Genomic DNA, 20,571 nt, shown 5'->3' with positions numbered 1-20,571 from the left:
GGTTGTGCTAAATTAGCCTTCTACCCTTTGTTTTCTTCAGGATCAACACTATAAGGCTGGTAAAGTCAATTGTGTCACAATGCTTTAAAATGTAAACAGCATCTGGAGAAAAACATTAAAATAGAATGTTACAGAGCCATAGGAAAGCGTGGAGATCCATGTCAGAAATAAAACGATGAAGCTGGAGAACATTCGTGACCATGAACACAGCAAGTTTCACATTGAGCCCGGGACAAAGCATGGAGATCCATGTCAGCATCAGTAGGCCTATCACTTTATGGTATTTATACACTATTTTGAGGTGAACCAAAGCTTATCAAGAGCTGAGAAATAACCTACAATACTGGACCACGTCTGCTAAATAGACTTGAAAAAACTAGCTACAAAAGTACTAGTCTAGCTACAAGAGTAACAAAATTTTCACTTACTGGCACATCCACTCCAAGTCAGAAAGTGGTCTCGCCTTCTTGCCAATGGCATGTACAGTCCTTAACAGTATCTTCATCTTCGTGCTAGTCTGCTCTGACATTGCCATTAGCACTGTCACAGAAGGAGAGGCTCCGAGTGAAACTTGCTGTGTTCATGGTCACGAATGTTATCCAGCTTCATCGTTTTATTTCTGATGACAAATTAGTTGTTTCTGCTTTTAATTTTGCCATACTGGCGACATACAGAACAACTCATCACTACAGCCTCAGCATCATACTGTAGCCAGCCTCTTGAAACTCCTTCATCTCCAAACCTCCATTTCTCACTACTTTCTTTTTTTTATGTGATTAATCCTCTTTTTCGTCGGTGTGTTTTCGTTTCAAAGTTTGCTTACTCCAGGTAAATGTCGCCACAACAGCTATTTAATGAACGGTAGCTAGCAGCAGACCCGTGGCAAGTGAGCGATGTCGAGTAGCTGATGTCCCGTATGGTAAACAGTGCCGTGAAACTAGGAGCACTATGAGACGGTCTGTGGCTGGCAAACATGAGTAATTTCCTTCGAGCCATCATGCCAGATATTTTATTACATGACTATTTTGGTATTAACATTTACCCGCCAATGTGGCGGATAGCCTTCTGAGATTTACTCGCCAAAATCTACCCGCATTTGGTGCTTTGCAGGTGTTAATTTCGGAACCTGGTACGGTCAGTGTGGGGACGACGTCGTTAATGCGCTTATTGAGGAAGGCACTATTGTGTTGAATGTAGCTGTAGTCGATGAACAGCATTCTCAAGTAGACGCTCCTTTTGTCCATTTGGTAAAGGGCAGTGTGGATTGCGTCATCTGTGGATCTGTTGGGGTGGTATGTGAATTTTAGTGGATCCAGGGTGTCTGGGATGATGGTGTTGATGTGAGCAGTGACCAGCCTTTCAAAGCAGTCATTTAGACGGGATACGTTGGCGTTCTTGGGCATGGGGACTATGGTGGTCTGCTTTAAACATGTGGGTAGTAGACACTTGCTAGCTGGTCGGCGCATGCTCGAAGTATGCTTCCTGGTAATCCGTCTGAATGTTAACCTGTTTTAAAAGTCTTACTGACATCGGCTACGGAGAGCTTGATCACACAGTTGTCCGGAACAGCTGGTGCTCTCATGCATAGAAGGCATTTAGCTTGACTGGTAGGCCCGCATCACTGGGCAGCTCGTGGTTGGGTTTCTCTTTGTAATCTGTGACTGTTTCCAAGCCCAGCCACATCCGACGAGCGTTAGAGATGATGTAGTAGGATTTGATCTTAGTTCTATATTGACACTTTGCTTGTAGGATGGTTCGTCGGAGGGCTTTGCGGGATTTCTTATTAGCGTCCGGATTTGTGTCCCGCTCCTAGAAAGCGGCAGCTCTAGCCTTTAGCTCAGTGCGGATGTTGCCTGTAATCCATGGCTTCTGGTTAGGATATGTACGTACGGTCACTGTGTGGGACTACGTCATCGATGCATTTATTGATGAAGCCAGTGACTGATGTCGTAAACTCAATGCCATCAGATGAGTCCCGGAACATATTCCAATCTGTGCTAGCGAAACAGTCCTGTAGCTTAGCATCCACTTCATCGGACCATTTCTGTGTTGAGCGCATTACTGTTACTCCCTGTTTTGAGTTTTTGCTTGTTAAGAAGGAGTTATGGTCAGATTTGCCAAATGGATGGCGAGAGAGCTTTGTATGCGTCTCTGAAGCGTAGAGGTGATCTAGTGTTTTTTTTTCTAGTTGCATAGGAGACATGCTGGTTAAACTGATTTCTGTTTCCCTGCATTAAAATCCCCAGCCACTAGAAGCACCGCATCTGGGTGAACTTTTTCTTGTTTGCTTATGGCCTTACACATCTTGTTGACTGCGGTCTTTGTGCCAGCATCGGTTTGTGGTGGTAAATAGACATCTATGAAAAATAGACATTAAAACTCTCTTAGTAAACAGTGTGGTCTACAATTTACCATTAGGTATTCTAACAAAGGTGATCAGAACTTCAAAACTTCTTTAGTATGACAGATTGCGTGCCAGCTAGGGTTCAATGGCGGGAACCTGGTTACTGAGATTTATCGCCCTAAACCACTCCCTTTTCCCGGATTAAAACTTCCAGAAACTGGTCAATTATTAATGAATTATTCATATGAACAGCATGACGTGGAATGGAACTGGGAAGTTAAATGCAATGTTCTTGCGCGAGATAGTACACAGCATCATCTGGATATGTACGCAACAAAAGTTCAAAATTCACCTTCTGCTACCATTTCTGTCAAGCCGGCTACGCATACAATTTGACTCATATGTTCGATAAATCCAACATGTGCACCACACTGCAACTGCCTCTGCAACGCAATGCTGCAAGGCAAACGCAGGGATTCATTGGAAATTAATGTAATTCTGGTGTACCAAAATGTGATGACACTGCCGGGTGTGATCGAAGCATAATAATACAACTATTGCAGTTGCAAGATTTTTTTGTTGTGAGAAGAGAAATCCATGTGGGGATGTTGTATTTGCGCTTGCGCGACCATCCTCTGCTCACTCGACCACATTCCGCGTGCGCTCACGGGACCCATCCTCTGTGCGCTCGTCTCAGTGTTTGCTTGCTCACTGATGTTTAATCTTTCTCAACAGTGTCACCTCATGCTCAATGGACTTTAGAGGCTGATTTGACGCCATACCTGGCAATAAAATGTCACATCAATCTTACTCTATGTTGAAGAATACCCATCGCAAAGAGCAAATCTGAACACACTGATTTTTGCGGGTTTCACAAAAAGAGATGTCCCACAGATTTGAACGTTCTTAGCACGGCACTTGCTTTACATTTGGGCTGTATAACGCCTAAATATCATAACAGACAGTATTGGGATTTTCAGACATGGGTAACAACTGCCACATTGTTTTCAAATGATTTATGTATTTTGAGGACCACATTGACATTTAGTGAAAACAGATTGGTTTACTGCAGTTTTGTAGAATTCTCACACAGCATCCATTGTTTGCCAGGTGAACTGACAGGACTACTCACATAATGAAAGTTATAAAGTATGTTCTCTCATTTTTGATAAAAATGCCGTTTAGGGAATTTAAAACTCCTTAATTCAATAAACATCTCCAATTGACCCATTTTCGGAAAATCCAAAACATCAGTAGACATGTTTCTAACATTTTACAAAATTGCATGCTATACAGTAAGTATGCCTTCACTACACAGCTTTTGTTGAAATTCTCATGTAGCTATGTGCCATAGATGTGATGTGTGTGTGTGTCCATGTATTAGCTCCTAAAACACTGATGGTGTAGTAATACCCCCCATGGGCTAAGAAAAGCACTTTAATCTGAATTTTTCTTATCTTCGTGATGAGTTTCCGAGCCTGTTTTGGTGGGACATTGATTATTAATGGTCTGCCTGTCTTTACCATTGTAGATGTTACTTTCATTCAGCAGTGCTTAGTAGCTATCCTCCTTGGGCAACATTTCATTGTGCTTCAGGCACAACCACCTAGACTTTATTTCAACAACAACAAAAAACAATCTGGAAGAGAAGTGTGGCCTTGCAGTGCTTTCATTGTAAGGTGTTATTAAACATTTATGGAGAGAGAACGAAATAATACATCAGTCATTTCTCTGGTGTTTGGTGCTTTGTGAATTTCATGTATAGAGCATCTGTTAAAAGCATTTTACATTTAAAATGTATATGTGTGGCCTGTGTCCCCTGCACCCAGGGTTCTACATTAACCTTTTCCACTGGCGGCACTGGTGCTACCAACCTTTTCAGTTGGTGGCACCAGCACATAATTTGGTCGCACAATCTTTTAAATTAATATAATAATTGATCATGACCTGGCCTCTGTCCCATAATATGCCTTTATTCCATTTAGAACCCGGCTAAGAATGACTTGCCACATTTTTAAATTAGCATGCCTTTGTGTTCTTTAATTAGGATAGATTTAGTGTAACAGCAAAGAAAATATACTTAAAATAATGTGCAAAATGTATTTATTACGGATGTCAAGTTACATGAGTTTTTTTTTTCTGCAAAATCCTCTATAGCAGAGGTGGGGGCCACAAAACATCTGAACTCATGAGGGGCCGCAGTGACTCGTCGGTCTGCGTACCCACATCTCCCACAGGGCGGCGCACAATTGGCCCAGCGTCATTAGGGTCGGCCGGGGTAGGCTGTCAATGTAAATAAGAATTTGTTCTTAACTGACTTGCCTAGTTAAATAAAATGTAACTACATCAGGGGACCATTTTGAGGTCTGGGAAAAATCTGAGAAATTGAATTTTTGTTGTTGTAGTTAGCCTTTAATTCAGGTAAACGCCAGGCAGTTGTTTGGCCAGCGGTGTTTCTGTAGTGCACTTAGGATGGAGTTTCAAAACAAATGGCCACTGGATTGATGCAAATAATCCTGATTCTGCCAAGAAGGCGCAGGCTACTTTGTAGTTACATTTTTATTGCCTTTCCATCTACCTGAAAACAGTTAGCCTACACAAAGCATGGCTAATGGCTACACGTAGTTGTGCGCCGCACAAAGCAGAGCTCCACATTCAGGTAAATTTGCCAGGGGCACACTGGGCCAGTGCCAACTGAAAGCTACTTGCATTAATAAAAAAAGTATATACTGGCCCGGGACAAGATCTGACAGGAAATCAAATGATGAGTGTGTAGCAACTAGCCTATACAGGGTACATACAGACATTGGCAAGTCAAATACCTTTTTTGACTAGGCCTACCTATTGTCATTATGCATTGACATTCACATTATTTTTACATTCTAAAATATGTCAGAATAATGTGGGTATTGCCTGGCTAAATAGACAGCATGCTCCCGACACAAACACACTAATGAAGTCTGTCCATGTGGTAGCTAGTCAGCCTCGCCATTTGAGATGTGTTACTGTATTATATTTTAAAATGAGAAAGCGACCAAAAAGCGGGTTCCCTTTTGTAATGGGACACTTTGTAATTGAGTATTCTTACCCTTTGACTTATTCCACATTTTGTGTTACAGCCTGATTTCAAAATGGATTACTTTTATTTTTTCAGTCTACACACAATACCCCATAATGACAAAGTGAAAGTCGTTTTTAAAATGTTAGCAAATTTATTAAATTAAATACATAAATATCTAATTTACATACAGTACCAGTCAAAAGTTTGGACACCTACTCATTCCAGGGTTTTTCTTTTATTTGTACTATTTTCTACATTGTGGAATAATAGTGAACACATCAAAACTATGAAATAACACATATGGAATCATGTAGTAACCAAAATAGTTAAATCACAATACATTTCATATTTTAAATTCTTCAAAGTAGCCACCCTTTGCCTTAATGACAGCGTTGCATGCGCTTGGCATTCTCTCCAAATGTGGAGGAAGTTGAAAAAGATAAAACAGAAGGCTGTCGTAATCAGGAGACAGGTGTTTTATACATCTTCAAACTAAGGGCAAACATGGCATCCGTGACACAGAGGGAGAAGCGATCATCCATGTATATGGGTAAGAGTGTAGCTAGCTACATTTTCATATATTATATGTTTCTAATTTGGTGGAACTTGTTCCGTGCAAGTTAGTATACTGCGAACATTAGCTGGCTGGCTCGCTAGTTAACGTTATGTGTATGATCTGTGTAGTAATATTTGCATCTCAGAGCCATTTGCATTACTAGTTATAGCCTAATGTTAGCTATCTAACATTGAACCTAGCTAGTTGGTTAGCTTTAGCTGTCTGTAGATTCATGCAGGGTGGTAATGTTATGAGTTGGGATTTTGGTTAATTGTTTAGCTACATGTCAAAAAAAGACTCCACTATGCAAGTAACCAGTTTACACCTTTTGTATCCTGTCCATGTGACAAATTAACTTTAGATTTGATTTAATATAGTGTGTGTTTACCAGAGACGTTAATATAAAGAACAATATGATCTGCACCAAAGTCAAATTAGGATATAACATTAGGCCAACGAGACAGTGTCCAAGTTATACAATTCTCTGGTAGAATGCCCTGCTTTTATTTTGTCACACTCACAACCATAAGCTATTTTCTGTCATTAGCTCGCCATTATCTTGTCGCGAGTTTATTGTTCTGTAATAATGAATACAATTTAGCTAAAGTTAAGGCGTTATCAGCTATATGATATAGTAATTATGTTTTATTTAACTAAACAAGTCATTTACAATGACAGCCTACCCCGGCCAAACCCGGACGACGCTGGGCCAATTGTGGGCTGCCCTATGGGACACCCAATCACGGCCGGTTGTGATACAGCCTGGAATCCAACCAGGGTCTGTAGTGACGCCTTAGGCACTGAGATGCAGTGCCTTAGATCGCTGCGCATCTTGGGAGCCCTGAACTGGCTAGCTAGCTAACAAGCTAGAAACAAACCTCTTTTATTTTCATTTTTTTGAAAGTTGCTTTTAGCCTGGTTTGCTTGATTGACATGTACTAAATTGGTGTTAAAATACACCAGTTATGCTATTTTGGACCCATCAAGCTGTTGATGTCATGCAGCCTGTTTTTGTTTATACTTTTCAAAACGACAAAAAATAAATCATGATGTCACTGCGACAACTGTATACAGACATGTCGATAAACATAGTATAAACTAGCTTTTAGTCTAAATCTTTGGTTGTACTCACTGTTTAGCACATGGCCTCGCATGTGAATCCTTAAAGAGATGGGTGGGGCTAAAGCTTAAGATGGTGTAAACGATGCTGAATGGGTGTAGACCAAGAAGAGCTTTCCAGTAGGTGTACCAAAACATTCAAGGGCCATTTTCTCAAAAGTGGGGTTACAAGTTTATCAACTTTCAAAGCATAATTACTTTCCCATTGTTCTTCAACTGTACTGTATGATAAACATTTTTCTAGCTCCGAGTCTCTACTTTTATCCAATATAAAAAAAAATGCAAATGTTGCTACACAAGATCGAGCCGTTCGGCCACATGTGGAATAAGTCACGGTATGAATATTTTCTGAAGGCAATATTAGCGCAGTAGAACTTCTAAATCGGCTACCATAACTTCAATGACTTTTGAAGGACCAAAGAGCTTAAAGGAAATGTTTGATTTTCAAGGTATACCATTCCATGATGACTGAATTGCACATCACAAATACTTAACCAAGACTTTAAACTTTTTAAATATTTGGTTACCCATTCTTGCCTTAGCATTTAGTGGTAGTTATAACTTGGAACATCTTTCCTACAGTTACCGCTGTCACTCTTCGCTCCACGTAACAACCAGCTTTTTAAGAGCTGAGCGCTCTCTCTGCCTGACAGTTTGTCTATAGGCTATATCTGTGCAGAGAGCATGTGATAAATAAGCATCCATTGTTTAAAAGTTTTTTAAAATCAATTATATAGCCTAGATTAAAAATAGCATTATTGCAATATTTTTTTCTCTGCCCACTGACTGGGATGATTGACTGGCCCGGAGGGTTTCCAAAACCTCCCTCATAAAGGCAAGTTCTGACACGCACACACACGGGCATTCCCGTGCTGTTGCTTCTTTAAAAAGTTGCTTTATTTTTGCTCAATTGCACATTACTGTTTGAATAAATCATGGTAATAAAATAATTATAACGTGACCAGGTGCATTGTTTTCACTGGCACCCTTACGACCAATTAAAAATGTATATCTCACTGCCAAGTCAAACGGTCGCAAGTGTGACTGTTTTGATCGTGGTATCAAATCCTTCCCGCACCCCCCATACACAACACATACACATTTTCAGTCAGGACTGTTCTGAGTCAGTGTGTTGTTGTAGGCTATAGTAGGGATAAGATGCCTGCCATTAAAAAAAATACAATTTGTGGGCTTATCCTTTCTGTTATAGTCTAGATTTTGATCCAAAGTTACATCTTCATGACATGTAATTTGAATGGAGAGCATAGTCCTATTTGAATTGCAATTCTCACCCTGGTTTGTCTTAAGTCTTAACCCAGTGGTGGCATTAGTGTTTGCATGGACACTTCCCGGCTTTGGCTGGCAGCACTGGCACTGGGCAGTGAGTGGGCAGGCTGGGTGAGTGGGTTTAGGAAATGAAAGGGGGGATTGATCAGGATACAGCCTCTGCCTCTCCACAGTCCTCTTTGTCCATTCATTGTGCTTGTGGGATTGAACCTATTAATTGTGCAAGTCTCCTCTGAAGAACGATTCTGTGAGGGAAGATTGTATTTGATGGGGACATCTCCGGGTAGGTGGAGCACAGACCTCCAAACACCAAGACTGGAGTAGGGTGACTAACTGTAGATAACATTACCGAGGATTGCATTATAGATGATGAATCAGAAATGCTGCTATTGTCACATTTTGGACTGGTTCTGAAGACCTTAACCTAGAGCTGGGCAATATCTCGATTTATTTTATGTTTTCTCTTTGTTGTACAATTTTTTATTTTTTTTTAAGGTCAAAATCACTAAATTTCAAACAGTCAGCAATGAATTCAGGGTTGTGAAATTATACCTAGGCTAGTTATAAGTCTTCCACAACCATAATACCAGCTAATAATTAAATAATTTAATCAAAATAGTTTAGCCTGCATTTTTTTGCAATCAATGATCTGGCTTTCAAATCTGTCTTTTGAAAATGCAATGTTTAGTTCCAAATGTAACCAGAGCCATGCATAATGCACATTCACTAATAATGTCTAGCTTCTTGTAGCAGACCTTGGGCTGTAGAAAATGAACACCGGTCTCATAAACAATCACACAAGCCCACGTGCTAGTGAGTAGCCAGCTAATCTTTAAGTTTCAAGTTTAGCCAACTTGGATCTATTTGCTAGCTAACAAGGCAGAACAGTTGAATTGTTATAGGGAAATGTTGTTAAAAAATTACAACTTCATATTCATCTCCAGCACCACCCCTACATCAACATATGTGACATAGAAACTCACCAATGTTTGATTGATGACATCATTGGAAACACACAGAGAAAGGTAAGTGTTTCCGATGTCATCATCAACCAATTAGTAGGCAATGCCTACTCACAATAGGTCGACATCATAAAATGATTGTCATTGGAAACACATCTTCACCCCCTTCTTTTTTTTTTTTTTTTTTTACTACAAAACATAGAAACGCATCATTTTCACATGTTGGGGTGGTGCTGGAGATGATGAATGAAGTTGAACATTTAAATGTCAGTTTATGAACAGTTTTCTGTCTCCAACTTCGTGAACAGCATGTTAGCCTGTCCACTTTTGTTAATGTTGAAATCAAGTGACCTACCTCATTTCTCTCCAATTCCCAAAATAATTGTTTTATGCTTATTGCACATTTATAAAGACTAGACAGCTAATATAAGTCTTTGGCTAAAATGCTGCTATTGGTACTTGGTACTGCAATGCCGCGTGCGACAAACTGAACATTCATTTTCCAGAATCAATGTTCATTGATACTCTCGTTTTAGTAGTGTCTGTTCTGTGTACATTTTGAGTAGTTGAGACATGAAAGGGTATGGTTAGAAAGGTGATCTTCTCTATTACAGTCAAATGGGTTTCTGTGGACCAAACCTGAAATGCACATAGTGAGTTGAAACCACTTGTTAGAGAGGATCCCTCATTTTTGTTGTTGTGAGTGGCAGGTGGAGCGGCTTGGGGTGTGTGTGTGTGTAAACCATAGGGGAAGAGTCGAAGCATGAGGTTTCACTCGCTAAAATCTATGCAAAATAAGCCCCATGCGTTTCTATGGGCTAATTTTGGACCTAAGCTTGCCTTTGAGACAATGACTCCCATTGTTAGTGTGTAGACATGAGCATCTTGCCATTATATACAGATCTCTGGTGTAAATGGGAAGGAGCACACAGCACAGAAAGAGACAACCAAAAAGACATGACGACAAACTACCATAGAAAACGTGATTCTTGCGATACAGGCATCTGGAATGTCACACAAACATATAAAAAAACATATTGCCCTACCTTAAGCCCCTCTGACCCATAATAACCCACTGTGCCATCTTCACATGACCCTAGGAGCAGTCATGGGGTCATAGCCAGGGCTATCGCTTTAACAAATTTCTCATACTAGGTTAACGCTGTGGTTAACGCTGTGCTGTCACTAAGTCGATGACTAGGGGACTGCTGGTGGCTCTTTCTTGTGTATGGTGGCAGGGCTGGAGTACAGGTGATGCTCAGAGCCTCCATTCTAATCCCTTCTAAGTATCAAGAGGCTAAAAATGCCCACTCTGGCCCAGGTCAAAAGGCAAAGGGATTACAATAAGCTAGAGCACAGATTTAAAAGGCTGTCCCGGCTAATGCAATGATGAAGAGGCCTCCAGGTGACATTGCACACTTCACTTCCTGTCCTTAATGATGGATAATGGAGTGGCATTTATGTCCAGTCTTCCTATCCAACGCCAAATGGCTTTACTGGAATGGTAGAGATGTCATGGCCCAGTGTCATCAAGCAAGAGAGATGGCATTGACTGTTACCGCTGACAATAACAGCTGTGAATGGGTGGCTGCTGAAGGCTAACAGAAGAGTGGAATTGATCCTGCTTTATTGTGGACTGATCGCAGCGGTCATGACTTGTTTCATATCATATTGATCGCACTCGTGTGCAGTCAGTCAGCGATGGCAGAGCTACAATATTCCCCTGTGAGTGGGTTGTGTCTAGCAGACCAGCTCTCAGCCCTGTTCTGACTGAGACCATGTGTTTCCCAGGCTGGCTGGCTGTGGGGACAGGTGGCCAGGGGAGGGAGGAGGAGGATGAGTATGGGGAGGAGGTGGTAGTCGTTGCAGTAACGAGGGCTTTGGGGATTACAGTGTAGTGGTTGGTTGTTTAGCCCAATCACTAATAAAAGGAAAGGTTGGTGGATTTTTATTCAATTAATATAATTGATTCTGAAATACTGTAATCAGTCAAAATGTCAACCCGAACTCTCTTATTGTGTGGGGGGTGGATGACAGAACAGAAGGCCTGTGTGTTGGATGGGAGGAGAGCATGGGGTTTCCCAGCTGTAGGGGCCAGCTGGTGGATGTAGAGTATTGGTCTGTTCTGGAAGAGGCACCTCCATTCACCAGGCAGACCAGGCCCGTAGTAACAGCAGACTGAGAGACTGGGCATCACAAGGGTGCACCAAGATAGAAATGTTAACCACACACTAAATAGAGAAGTTATGATGAGGCCATGTTGTCCTGTGTATTTTTAATTGAGTCAGCCAGTTCATGCTCCAAGTTAGTGTGACTAATGCGGTAGAGGTATTATGCTGCTGAACCATCATGTGAGTCAGAGAGCCTCCCCAGTCTGGTCTGGATAGTCCTGTAAAGGAGACCTGACACACATCTTAAACTCTGCTCTTCTACAGACTAGTGCAGAGCAACAGCTGCGGTGTGGCTAGCTGACAGACGGAGGGGGAGCATTTTAAAGTGCTTTATGTAATAACCCAGCTATAATCCAAGGTGACGCTTAGATAACTAATACAATGAATGTGATCTATGTGGATGAATGAAAGTGGATACAAATGGCCCTGCTCCAAAACCCTAGGAACACACATTATTATTCATGCATTCACTTACAGACAAGCATATTCTGTAACATTCTTTTTCAGAGACCTTTTCTCTCTTGGAAGAATATCTTTATCTACCCTTTGGGGGAATGAATTAACTTTTCCTGAAATGTTAGAAACTCTCACATTCTTTCTCCCCCTTTCTCTCATAGGTACAATGGCTCCCTCCCAAACGGAGACCGGGGAAGAAGGAAAAGCCGCTTTGCCCTGTACAAGAGAAGCAAAGCCAACGGTGTTAAACCCAGCACCGTCCATATCCTCAACACGCCACAAGCCAGCAAGGTAAAACAGGAACCTAGCCTACTCACATATTCATGCACAATCTAAGTAATTGGTGGATGAAGACTGAGTTCTCGTGAATATGTTATTACCCTTCTTAGCAAATTGATAGAATGACCAACAATTGACACAACAGTGAGCACCAACACTGAATTTGACTCATTTGACTTTTTAACACGTTTTTCATGTATCTAACTTGAAATCCCAGTCAAGAAAAATTGTTGCTCTATTGATGGCTCTGACATTTACTACACAAAAGCTGCAGCCAGACCTAGCTTTGCTATGTGTGGTGTCTGCCAGAAAACTGCCCAGTCCAGTACAACATGTCTGTCCTCTTGCATTCCTACATTTGGTATCCTAGCAGTCAGCTAAACAAGCTAGAGTGCCTGCTGCTGACGTCTGCAGTTTTTAGAAGCACATGTTTCAAAGCACTTCTCCTTTTTTGTATTTGGGCCTTCTGGCTTAAGGCCCTTCAGTCTGTGTTAGTCTCCCACCCTGTAGCCTGACTGAGTCTGATAACCTTTTCTCCCAGTGAGAAGAGCTTAGGAGCTAGCTGTTAGCTGATAAAGGCTGTATCATCTCTGACTGTTCAGTGAACTGTACTGGGCTCTGTCTGCTGTTTCACGACACACACCAGTATGTGTAGGTTTATGTAAGAGGTCATGTACAGCCTGTTATATAATGATGGAGCTTTATTAACCCCCCTGCACCTTCACCTCCCCTTCCCTCTGCCACCCTGGTATCAGGGCCTCTATTAAACTTGGTTTAGTGGGGTGAAGTGAGGAGGATGTTGTTGCAGTTGGCTGACCTTCCCCTCACAGCTGTACACACATTGATGAAAATAGCTGTTCCTTCTGAGGCAGGCAAGAAAGGGAACCTCATTTTGAGATTCTGCCTTTAGTAGCCTACCACTGTTGTCAGTGATTTAATTCACCATAGTCCTACATGCGGTAAAGAGATCAATGGAACGCAGACCATGGGTGGAAGAACAAGGACACCGTCATTGGCTCACCCCCAAAAAATCTGATATTCGTCATCCGTCATGAGTTTTGAGTTCAAACAGGCCCACTGTGTGGTTATTAAAATCCGATTTGGATATACACTATATATACAAAAGTATGTGGACATCCCTTCAAATTAGTGGATTCAGCTTTTTCAGCCACACCCATTGCTGACAGGTGTATAACATCGAGCACACGGCCATGCAATCTCCATAGACAAACATTGGCAGTAGAATGTCCTTACTGAAGAGCTCTGTGACTTTCAACTGTCATAGGATGCCACCTTTCCAACAAGTCAGTTTGTCAAATTTCTGCCCTGCTGGAGCTGCCCTGGTCAACTGTATTTACTGTTATTGTGAAGTGGAAATAACTAGGACCATCAAGGGCTCAGCTGCGAAATGGTAGGGCACACAAGCTCACAGAGCGTGTACAAATCGTCTGTCCTCGGTTACAACACTCACTACTGAGTTCCAAACTGCCTCTGGAAGCAACATCAGCACAATAACTTTTTGTCGGGACGCGAGCTTCATGAAATGGGTTTCCATGGCTGAGCAGCCGCACACAAGCCAGAGATCACCATGCACAATACCAATGGTCGACTGGAGTGTTGTAAACATCGCCGCCATTGGACTCAGTGGAAACGAGTTCTCTGGAGTGAGGAATCATGCTTCACCACCTCCCGCAATGCCTAGTGCTAACTGTAAAGTTTGGTGGAGGAGGAATAATGGTCTGGGGCTGTTTTTCATGGTTCGGGCTAGGCCCCTTAGTTCCAGTGAAGGGAAATCCTAATGCTACAGCAGACATTGTAGACGATTCTGTGCGTCAGACTTTATGGGAATAGTTTGGGAAAGGCCCCCTCCTGTTTCAGCATGACAATGCCCCCGTGCACAGAGCGAGATTCATACAGAAATGGTTTGTCGAGATGGCACAGAGTCCTGACCACAACCCTATTTGAACACCTTTGGGATGAATTGGAACGCCAACTGCGAGCCTGGCCTAATTGCCCAACATCAGGTCCCGACCCCACTAATGCTCATGTGGCTGAATGGAAGCAAGTCCCCGCAACAATGTTCCAACACCTAGTGGAAAGCCTTCCCAGAAGTGTGGAACCTATTATAGCAGCAAAGGGGACCAACTCCATTTTAATGGCCAAGATTTTGGAATGAAATGTTCGACAAGCAGTTGTCCACGTACTTTTGGTCATGTAGTGTATTTGGCTGTTTTCGCAGCATAATATTTAGAAATGGTCCTTTTCGGGGTTAGAATAAATGTCTGCTAAATGCTAACTACTGTTTGTATAAGCTTGTAACATACTGTAGCTAGCCATATACAGTACATTCAAAAAGTTCAGACCCCTTTTACTTTTTCCACATTTTGTTATGTTACAGGTTTATTCTAAAATTTATTAAATTGTTTCTTTCCCCATCAATCTACACACAATACCTCATGACAAAGCAAAAAAAAAAGTTCTTGAAATTTTGCTAATATATATAAAAAATAATAACAAAATCACATTTCCATGAGTATTCAGAACTTTTACTCAGTACTTTGTTGAAGCACCTTTGGCAGTGATTACAGCCTCAAGTCTTCTTGGGTGTGACGCTACAAGCTTGGCACACCTGTATTTGGGGATTTTCTCCCGTTCTTCTCTGCAGATCCTCTTAAGCTCTGTCAGGTTGGATGGGGAGCGTCGCTGCACAGCTATTTTCAGGTCTCTCCAGAGATGTTCGATCAGGTTCAAATCCGGGCTCTGGCCGGGCCACTCAAGGACATTCAGAGACTTGTCCCAAAGCCACTCCTGTGTTGTCCAGACATGACATTTGGCATTCAGGACAATGAGTTCAATCTTGGTTTCATTAGACCAGAGAATCCTTTAGGTGCCTATTGGCAAACTCCAAGTGGGCTGTCATGTGCTTTTTTACTGAGGAATGGCTTCCATCTTGCCACTACCTTAAATGCCTGATTGGTGGAGTGCTGCAGAGATGGTTGTCCTTCCAAATCATGTCCACATGTGGACTCCAATCAAGTTGTAGAAACATCTCAAGGATGATCAATGGGAACAGGATGCACATGAGCTCAATTTCGAGTCTCATAGCAAAGGGTCTGTAAGTAAGGCATTTCTTTTGCAAAAAATTCAACCTGTTTTCGCTTTGTCATTATGGGGTATTTTGTGTAGATTGAGGGGGGGGAAAAACAATGTAATCCATTTTAGAATAAGGCTGTAACGTAACAATGTGGACAAAGTCAAGGGGTCTGAATACTTTCCGAATGCACTATAGAAATCGATGGTGTTACTTGAAGCCTATTTTTAAGTGTAATGCAGTTGATTGGTGACTGACGTATTGGTTTGACATCCATACAAGCATTATTCTCTTATTACCCCCAAGAGGGTATGAAATGCACATAAATATAGGCACATTTTGTTGGTAGGCAATAAGGAGATTTTGAATCTTTCCCGCATGGGGGGTGCGTCAGTGGTGTTGCCATGGCATTCCCATTGTTTTGATCGATTCGATTCATCTCTTTACCTCATCTATACCTAATGTCGTAGAGCCAGCACTGAGGGTTCTATTTGAAAGCAGAGATGTGAGATATCCATTGAGAGGGTAACTGTTACATGTGGATTTCCAAGTGTGTACTTGTCCACCGACGCTTTCTCTTGCTCAGCAGGAATGTGTTCCCTCTGTTCTCTCAGACACTACACCAAATCTCCCTCCTCACACTCTGTAGTAGGTCCATGTTAACACGTTGAGAAAGCGCTCTGTCTGAGTAGGGCTCACGTGTCTGTGCACACTCTGGTGCTCATGACAGATAATGAGGAGCTCCCATGATCACTACCAGACTCCTATTCAAATCCTGCCTCTGCTCCCTAATCTGCCCACTTGATCTCAATTACAGGTGTCTGTCTGGGTGTGTTTGTGTTCCTTTGGGTGTTCCCTAACAAACGGTTTAGACCTCACTCTCTTCAGGTCTCAGTTGGTTGTGTGGGATTTTAGAACTGGGTATGTGGCAATCCAAAAGTAGCCAAATGTTGTGTTGAAAATGTGGAATGCTTTACACTTGTGGGAATTGGCCTACCGGTATATGGAACAGGTTTCTTTCAAAATAAATATGAAAAGTACATGCATAAGCATGTTAGCAATTGAAAGGGAACAGTTTGGAGATGATAGGACAATTATTAGACCAAAGTTTAGGACACAAAAGTTCACCTGACACAACACTGAATAAACTGTTGCTTTTTACGTGCATTTTTTATATTTACCGTACTTTTCGCCGCATTTGTTGATAATGCCATTTTAAAAATACTCTGGATACATTCAGTAACATGATAATATTCCTCAAATGTGGGTTAGGTGCAACATAACACAACACAAAAAAATAACAAGGGTTTGAGTGAGAGGACTAACTGGTGTCTTCAAGTGGTCACACACTTCTCCAAAGTGTGCACAGTTCTTAAGTCATTTAAATGCTGTACCTTTTTAGGAACTAGAGCAAGCACACTTGTAGTTGTTTTGTTTGAAACTCAGCCCTGCGTCCCCACCTTTACACAATTACTGTTGTTTACGCAATCCAAAAACGGTCCATTTATAAATCCAAATGTGGGTCAGGTGAGCATAATATGAAAGCTTGTTCTATTGCCAACATGACTAGCTAAGTTATAAAATGTGATCTTAAATTGTTAGGCTTTCACAGGGAAATTCTGAGAAACCAATGGTAGTGTTGGTGCCCATAAAATGACATCATGAGTGCATTCAGGTGCGTACTACACTGCGATTTTTCTTCACAATAGACAAACCGGCTCATTCTGTTCAGAACAACCCAGGGTATGATGCCATGTCATCTTGTAACTGTACATCAAACATAGTGATCATAAACATTGACAATATGACATTAGTTTTATGATTGAAAAAAATATATACACTGCTCAAAAAAATAAAGGGAACACTTAAACAACACAATGTAACTCCAAGTCAATCACACTTCTGTGAAATCAAACTGTCCACTTAGGAAGCAACACTGATTGACAATAAATTTCACATGCTGTTGTGCAAATGGAATAGACAAAAGGTGGAAATTATAGGCAATTAGCAAGACACCCCCAATAAAGGAGTGGTTCTGCAGGTGGTGACCACAGACCACTTCTCAGTTCCTATGCTTCCTGGCTGATGTTTTGGTCACTTTTGAATGCTGGCGGTGCTTTCACTCTAGTGGTAGCATGAGACGGAGTCTACAACCCACACAAGTGGCTCAGGTAGTGCAGCTCATCCAGGATGGCACATCAATGCGAGCTGTGGCAAGAAGGTTTGCTGTGTCTGTCAGCGTAGTGTCCAGAGCATGGAGGCGCTACCAGGAGACAGGCCAGTACATCAGGAGACGTGGAGGAGGCCGTAGGAGGGCAACAACCCAGCAGCAGGACCGCTACCTCCGCCTTTGTGCAAGAAGGAGCACTGCCAGAGCCCTGCAAAATGACCTCCAGCAGGCCACAGATTGTCTAGCCCAGCTGATTTGTACGGGTCCAGGTTTTGCAGCTCTTTCAGAACATCTGCTATCTGGATTTGGGTGAAGGAGAAGCTGGGGAGGCTTGGGCAAGTAGCTGCGGGGGGTGCAGAGCTGTTGGCCGGGGTTGGGGTAGGCAGGAGGAAAGCATGGCCAGCCGTAGAGAGCTGCTTATTGAAATTCTCGATTATCGTGGATTTATCGGTGGTGACAGTGTTACTTAGCCTCGTGCAGTGGGCAGCTGGGAGGAGGTGCTCTTATTCTCCATGGACTTTACAGTGGAAATGTGAAGTGCAGGTATTTGGCTTGCTTGTATGACATTAAAGCAGTATTTATAATCCTGACAGCTTTCAAAATACATTGAGTCCTCTTAATGTACAGCATTTCCCTTACTCAGACAACAGTTGCCCAATTAGCGGGAGGGATGGGGGCAAGTTCTTGTCGCGTGTGGTTCAGAACGTCTGTCATTCGAAACCCATACAGAGCTGTGAAGCGGAGACCCTGAGATCTGACGTCGTGTACAGCATGTTACTGTACAACCACTGCGTTCCAATTTAGGAGCTTATCAGTGTCCAAATCTGCCATTTCCAACCTGTATTAGGGTACGAGTGTAAAAAAGGGCTCCCTGTAACATTGATTTTGTGATTTTTTTTCTTTTTCTTTCAAGTGACAACTACCAGAATTTAGTGGTTACTGCCCTACAATCAATGAAAAAACAGGACCCATTTTGAATGTATTGGTATGTCGTTGTTTTCCAGCTGGCGAGCATGATGCAGCTGTCTTCAGAGCGTAGGCAATTTTCTTTGCTGTAGTCTACAGTTTGTTACTGTTAACATTCTAAGTAACTTCTAACATTAAACTGTTCTTGTGCCTGTGTAATAAAACGTGTAATTACTTTTGGAGCAACATTTTATTATCATGTTTTTATTAATACTTTGATAATTGCATTTAGATTGCCCAATGAGCTGAGCGTTTTCAACTCCTGTACATGAGGAATAGTCACTTTTCCTTATTCCACGTATGTAATCACGCCATTATTATGCAATTATTAAGCAATTTACAAAGTATTATGAAACAATGTTGCTAAGTTACTACACATGTATAAGAACTTGATGTAAAGTGTTGTAAACTGTTACTTTACCACTCATTATGAAAATATATTTGTTAGTAATTCTGAAGCTGCAAAAGTGTTCTACTCTAATGTTGACGTGTCCCTCGTGTATTTCATTATAGGCTATATTATTCATATATTTAGACTAATTCAATTAACTGTTGTAGCATTTGGTTCTTCATCAAATATTTGTCAACCATCCATTTTATTACTGTCATTAAAATACCTTCGTATTTTTATTTGGTTTTCTGAGACCTGTATTTGAATATCAAAGAAAGTAGTTGACTTTTAGTTAACTCTATAAACTATATCCGACTACCTTGATTATTTGAAAAGTTGGTATTTTCTACCCAGGTCTGGCTGACTGAGTATGAATTGTATCTGACCACAGAATCCCCCCTCATGGAGTTCAGCTGATTGACTGGCCTATGTTGACTGAGCCTAGAGTGGTCACTGTCATGGAAGTGTTACTTCACAGGAACACTGATCCCTACTGTCCCATTCCAAGAATTCCTTCCAACGTTTTTGTCCAGTGATATAATGAAGGGTTAGTGCAACCATCTAATGAGTCCCCATCACGAGTGGTGGCGCGGTTACGGAAGGCATTAGTTCCCATCCTGAGCCGCTGGCACATGGCTGATCTGATGGTGTGAGAACAAAGTAGACGCATGACACTTCCTACCCCAGTTTAGACCCGAGTGGAACTCTGGTTTAGTATTATAACATATACCCACCTTGTAAATTATTTGCCCACATGTGTCTCAAATCAAAGTGTATTTGTCACGTGCGCTGAATACAGTGAAATGCTTACTTACAGGCTCTAACCAATAGTGCAAAAAAGGTATTAGGTGAACAAGAGGTAGGTAAAGAAATAAAACAACAGTAAAAAGACAGGCTATATACAGTAGCGAGGCTATAAAAAGTAGGGAGGCTACATACAGACACCGGTTAGTCAGGCTGATTGAGGTAGTGTGTACATGTAGATATGGTTAAAGTGGCTATGTATATATGATGAACGGAGAGTAGCAGTAGTGTAAAAGAGGGTGTGGTGGGTGTGGGACACAATGCAGATAGCCCGGTTAGCCACTGTGCCGGAGCAGTGGTTGGTCGGCCCAATTGAGGTAGTATGTACATGAATGCATAGTTAAAGTGATTTTGCATATATGATAAACAGAGAGTAGCAGCAGTGTAAAATGAAGGGTTGGGGTGGGGGGGGCACACAATGCAAATAGTCCGGGTAGCCATTTGATTACCTGTTCAGGAGTCTTATGGCTTGGGGGTAAAAATTGTTGAGAAGCCTTTTTGTCCTAGACTTGGCACTCCAGTACCGCTTGCCATGCAGTAGTAGAGAGAACAGTCTATGACTGGGGTGGCTGGGGTTTTTGACAATTTTCTGGGGGCCTTCCTCTGACACCACCTGGTGTAGAGGTCCTGGATTAGCCTCAGTGATGTACTGGGCCGTACGCACTACCCTCTGTAGTGCCTTGTGGTCAGAGGCCGAGCAGTTGCCGTACCAGGCAGTGATGCAACCAGTCAGGATGCTCTCGATGTTGCAGCTGTAGAATCTTTTTAGGATCTCAGGACCCATGCCAAATCTTTTCAGTCTCCTGAGGGGGAACAGGCTTTGTCGTGCCCTCTTCACAACTGTCTTGGTGTGTTTGGACCATTCTAGTTTGTTGATGTGGACACCAAGGAACTTGAAGCTCTCAACCTGCTCC

The 20,571-nt window shown here is 42.0% G+C and overlaps 1 protein-coding gene across 1 annotated transcript in view; it reads left to right on the top strand.

Annotated features, from left to right (window-relative positions):
* LOC120060318 (E3 ubiquitin-protein ligase pellino homolog 2) overlaps positions 1 to 20,571 on the top strand; it is a 43,188-nt gene that overhangs the window by 8,128 nt on the left and 14,489 nt on the right. The window contains exon 2 of the mRNA XM_039009521.1: positions 12,118 to 12,247. Within this exon, the coding sequence (XP_038865449.1) occupies positions 12,118 to 12,247 (130 nt within the window). The remainder of the gene's footprint in view (positions 1 to 12,117; positions 12,248 to 20,571) is intronic.

Source organism: Salvelinus namaycush, chromosome 15, assembly GCF_016432855.1.
Source record: "Salvelinus namaycush isolate Seneca chromosome 15, SaNama_1.0, whole genome shotgun sequence".
In the NCBI taxonomy this organism is placed as follows: Eukaryota; Metazoa; Chordata; class Actinopteri; order Salmoniformes; family Salmonidae; genus Salvelinus; species Salvelinus namaycush.
Note: the sequence above shows the minus strand (reverse complement) of the source record. Positions and strands in the feature narration are given on the sequence as shown.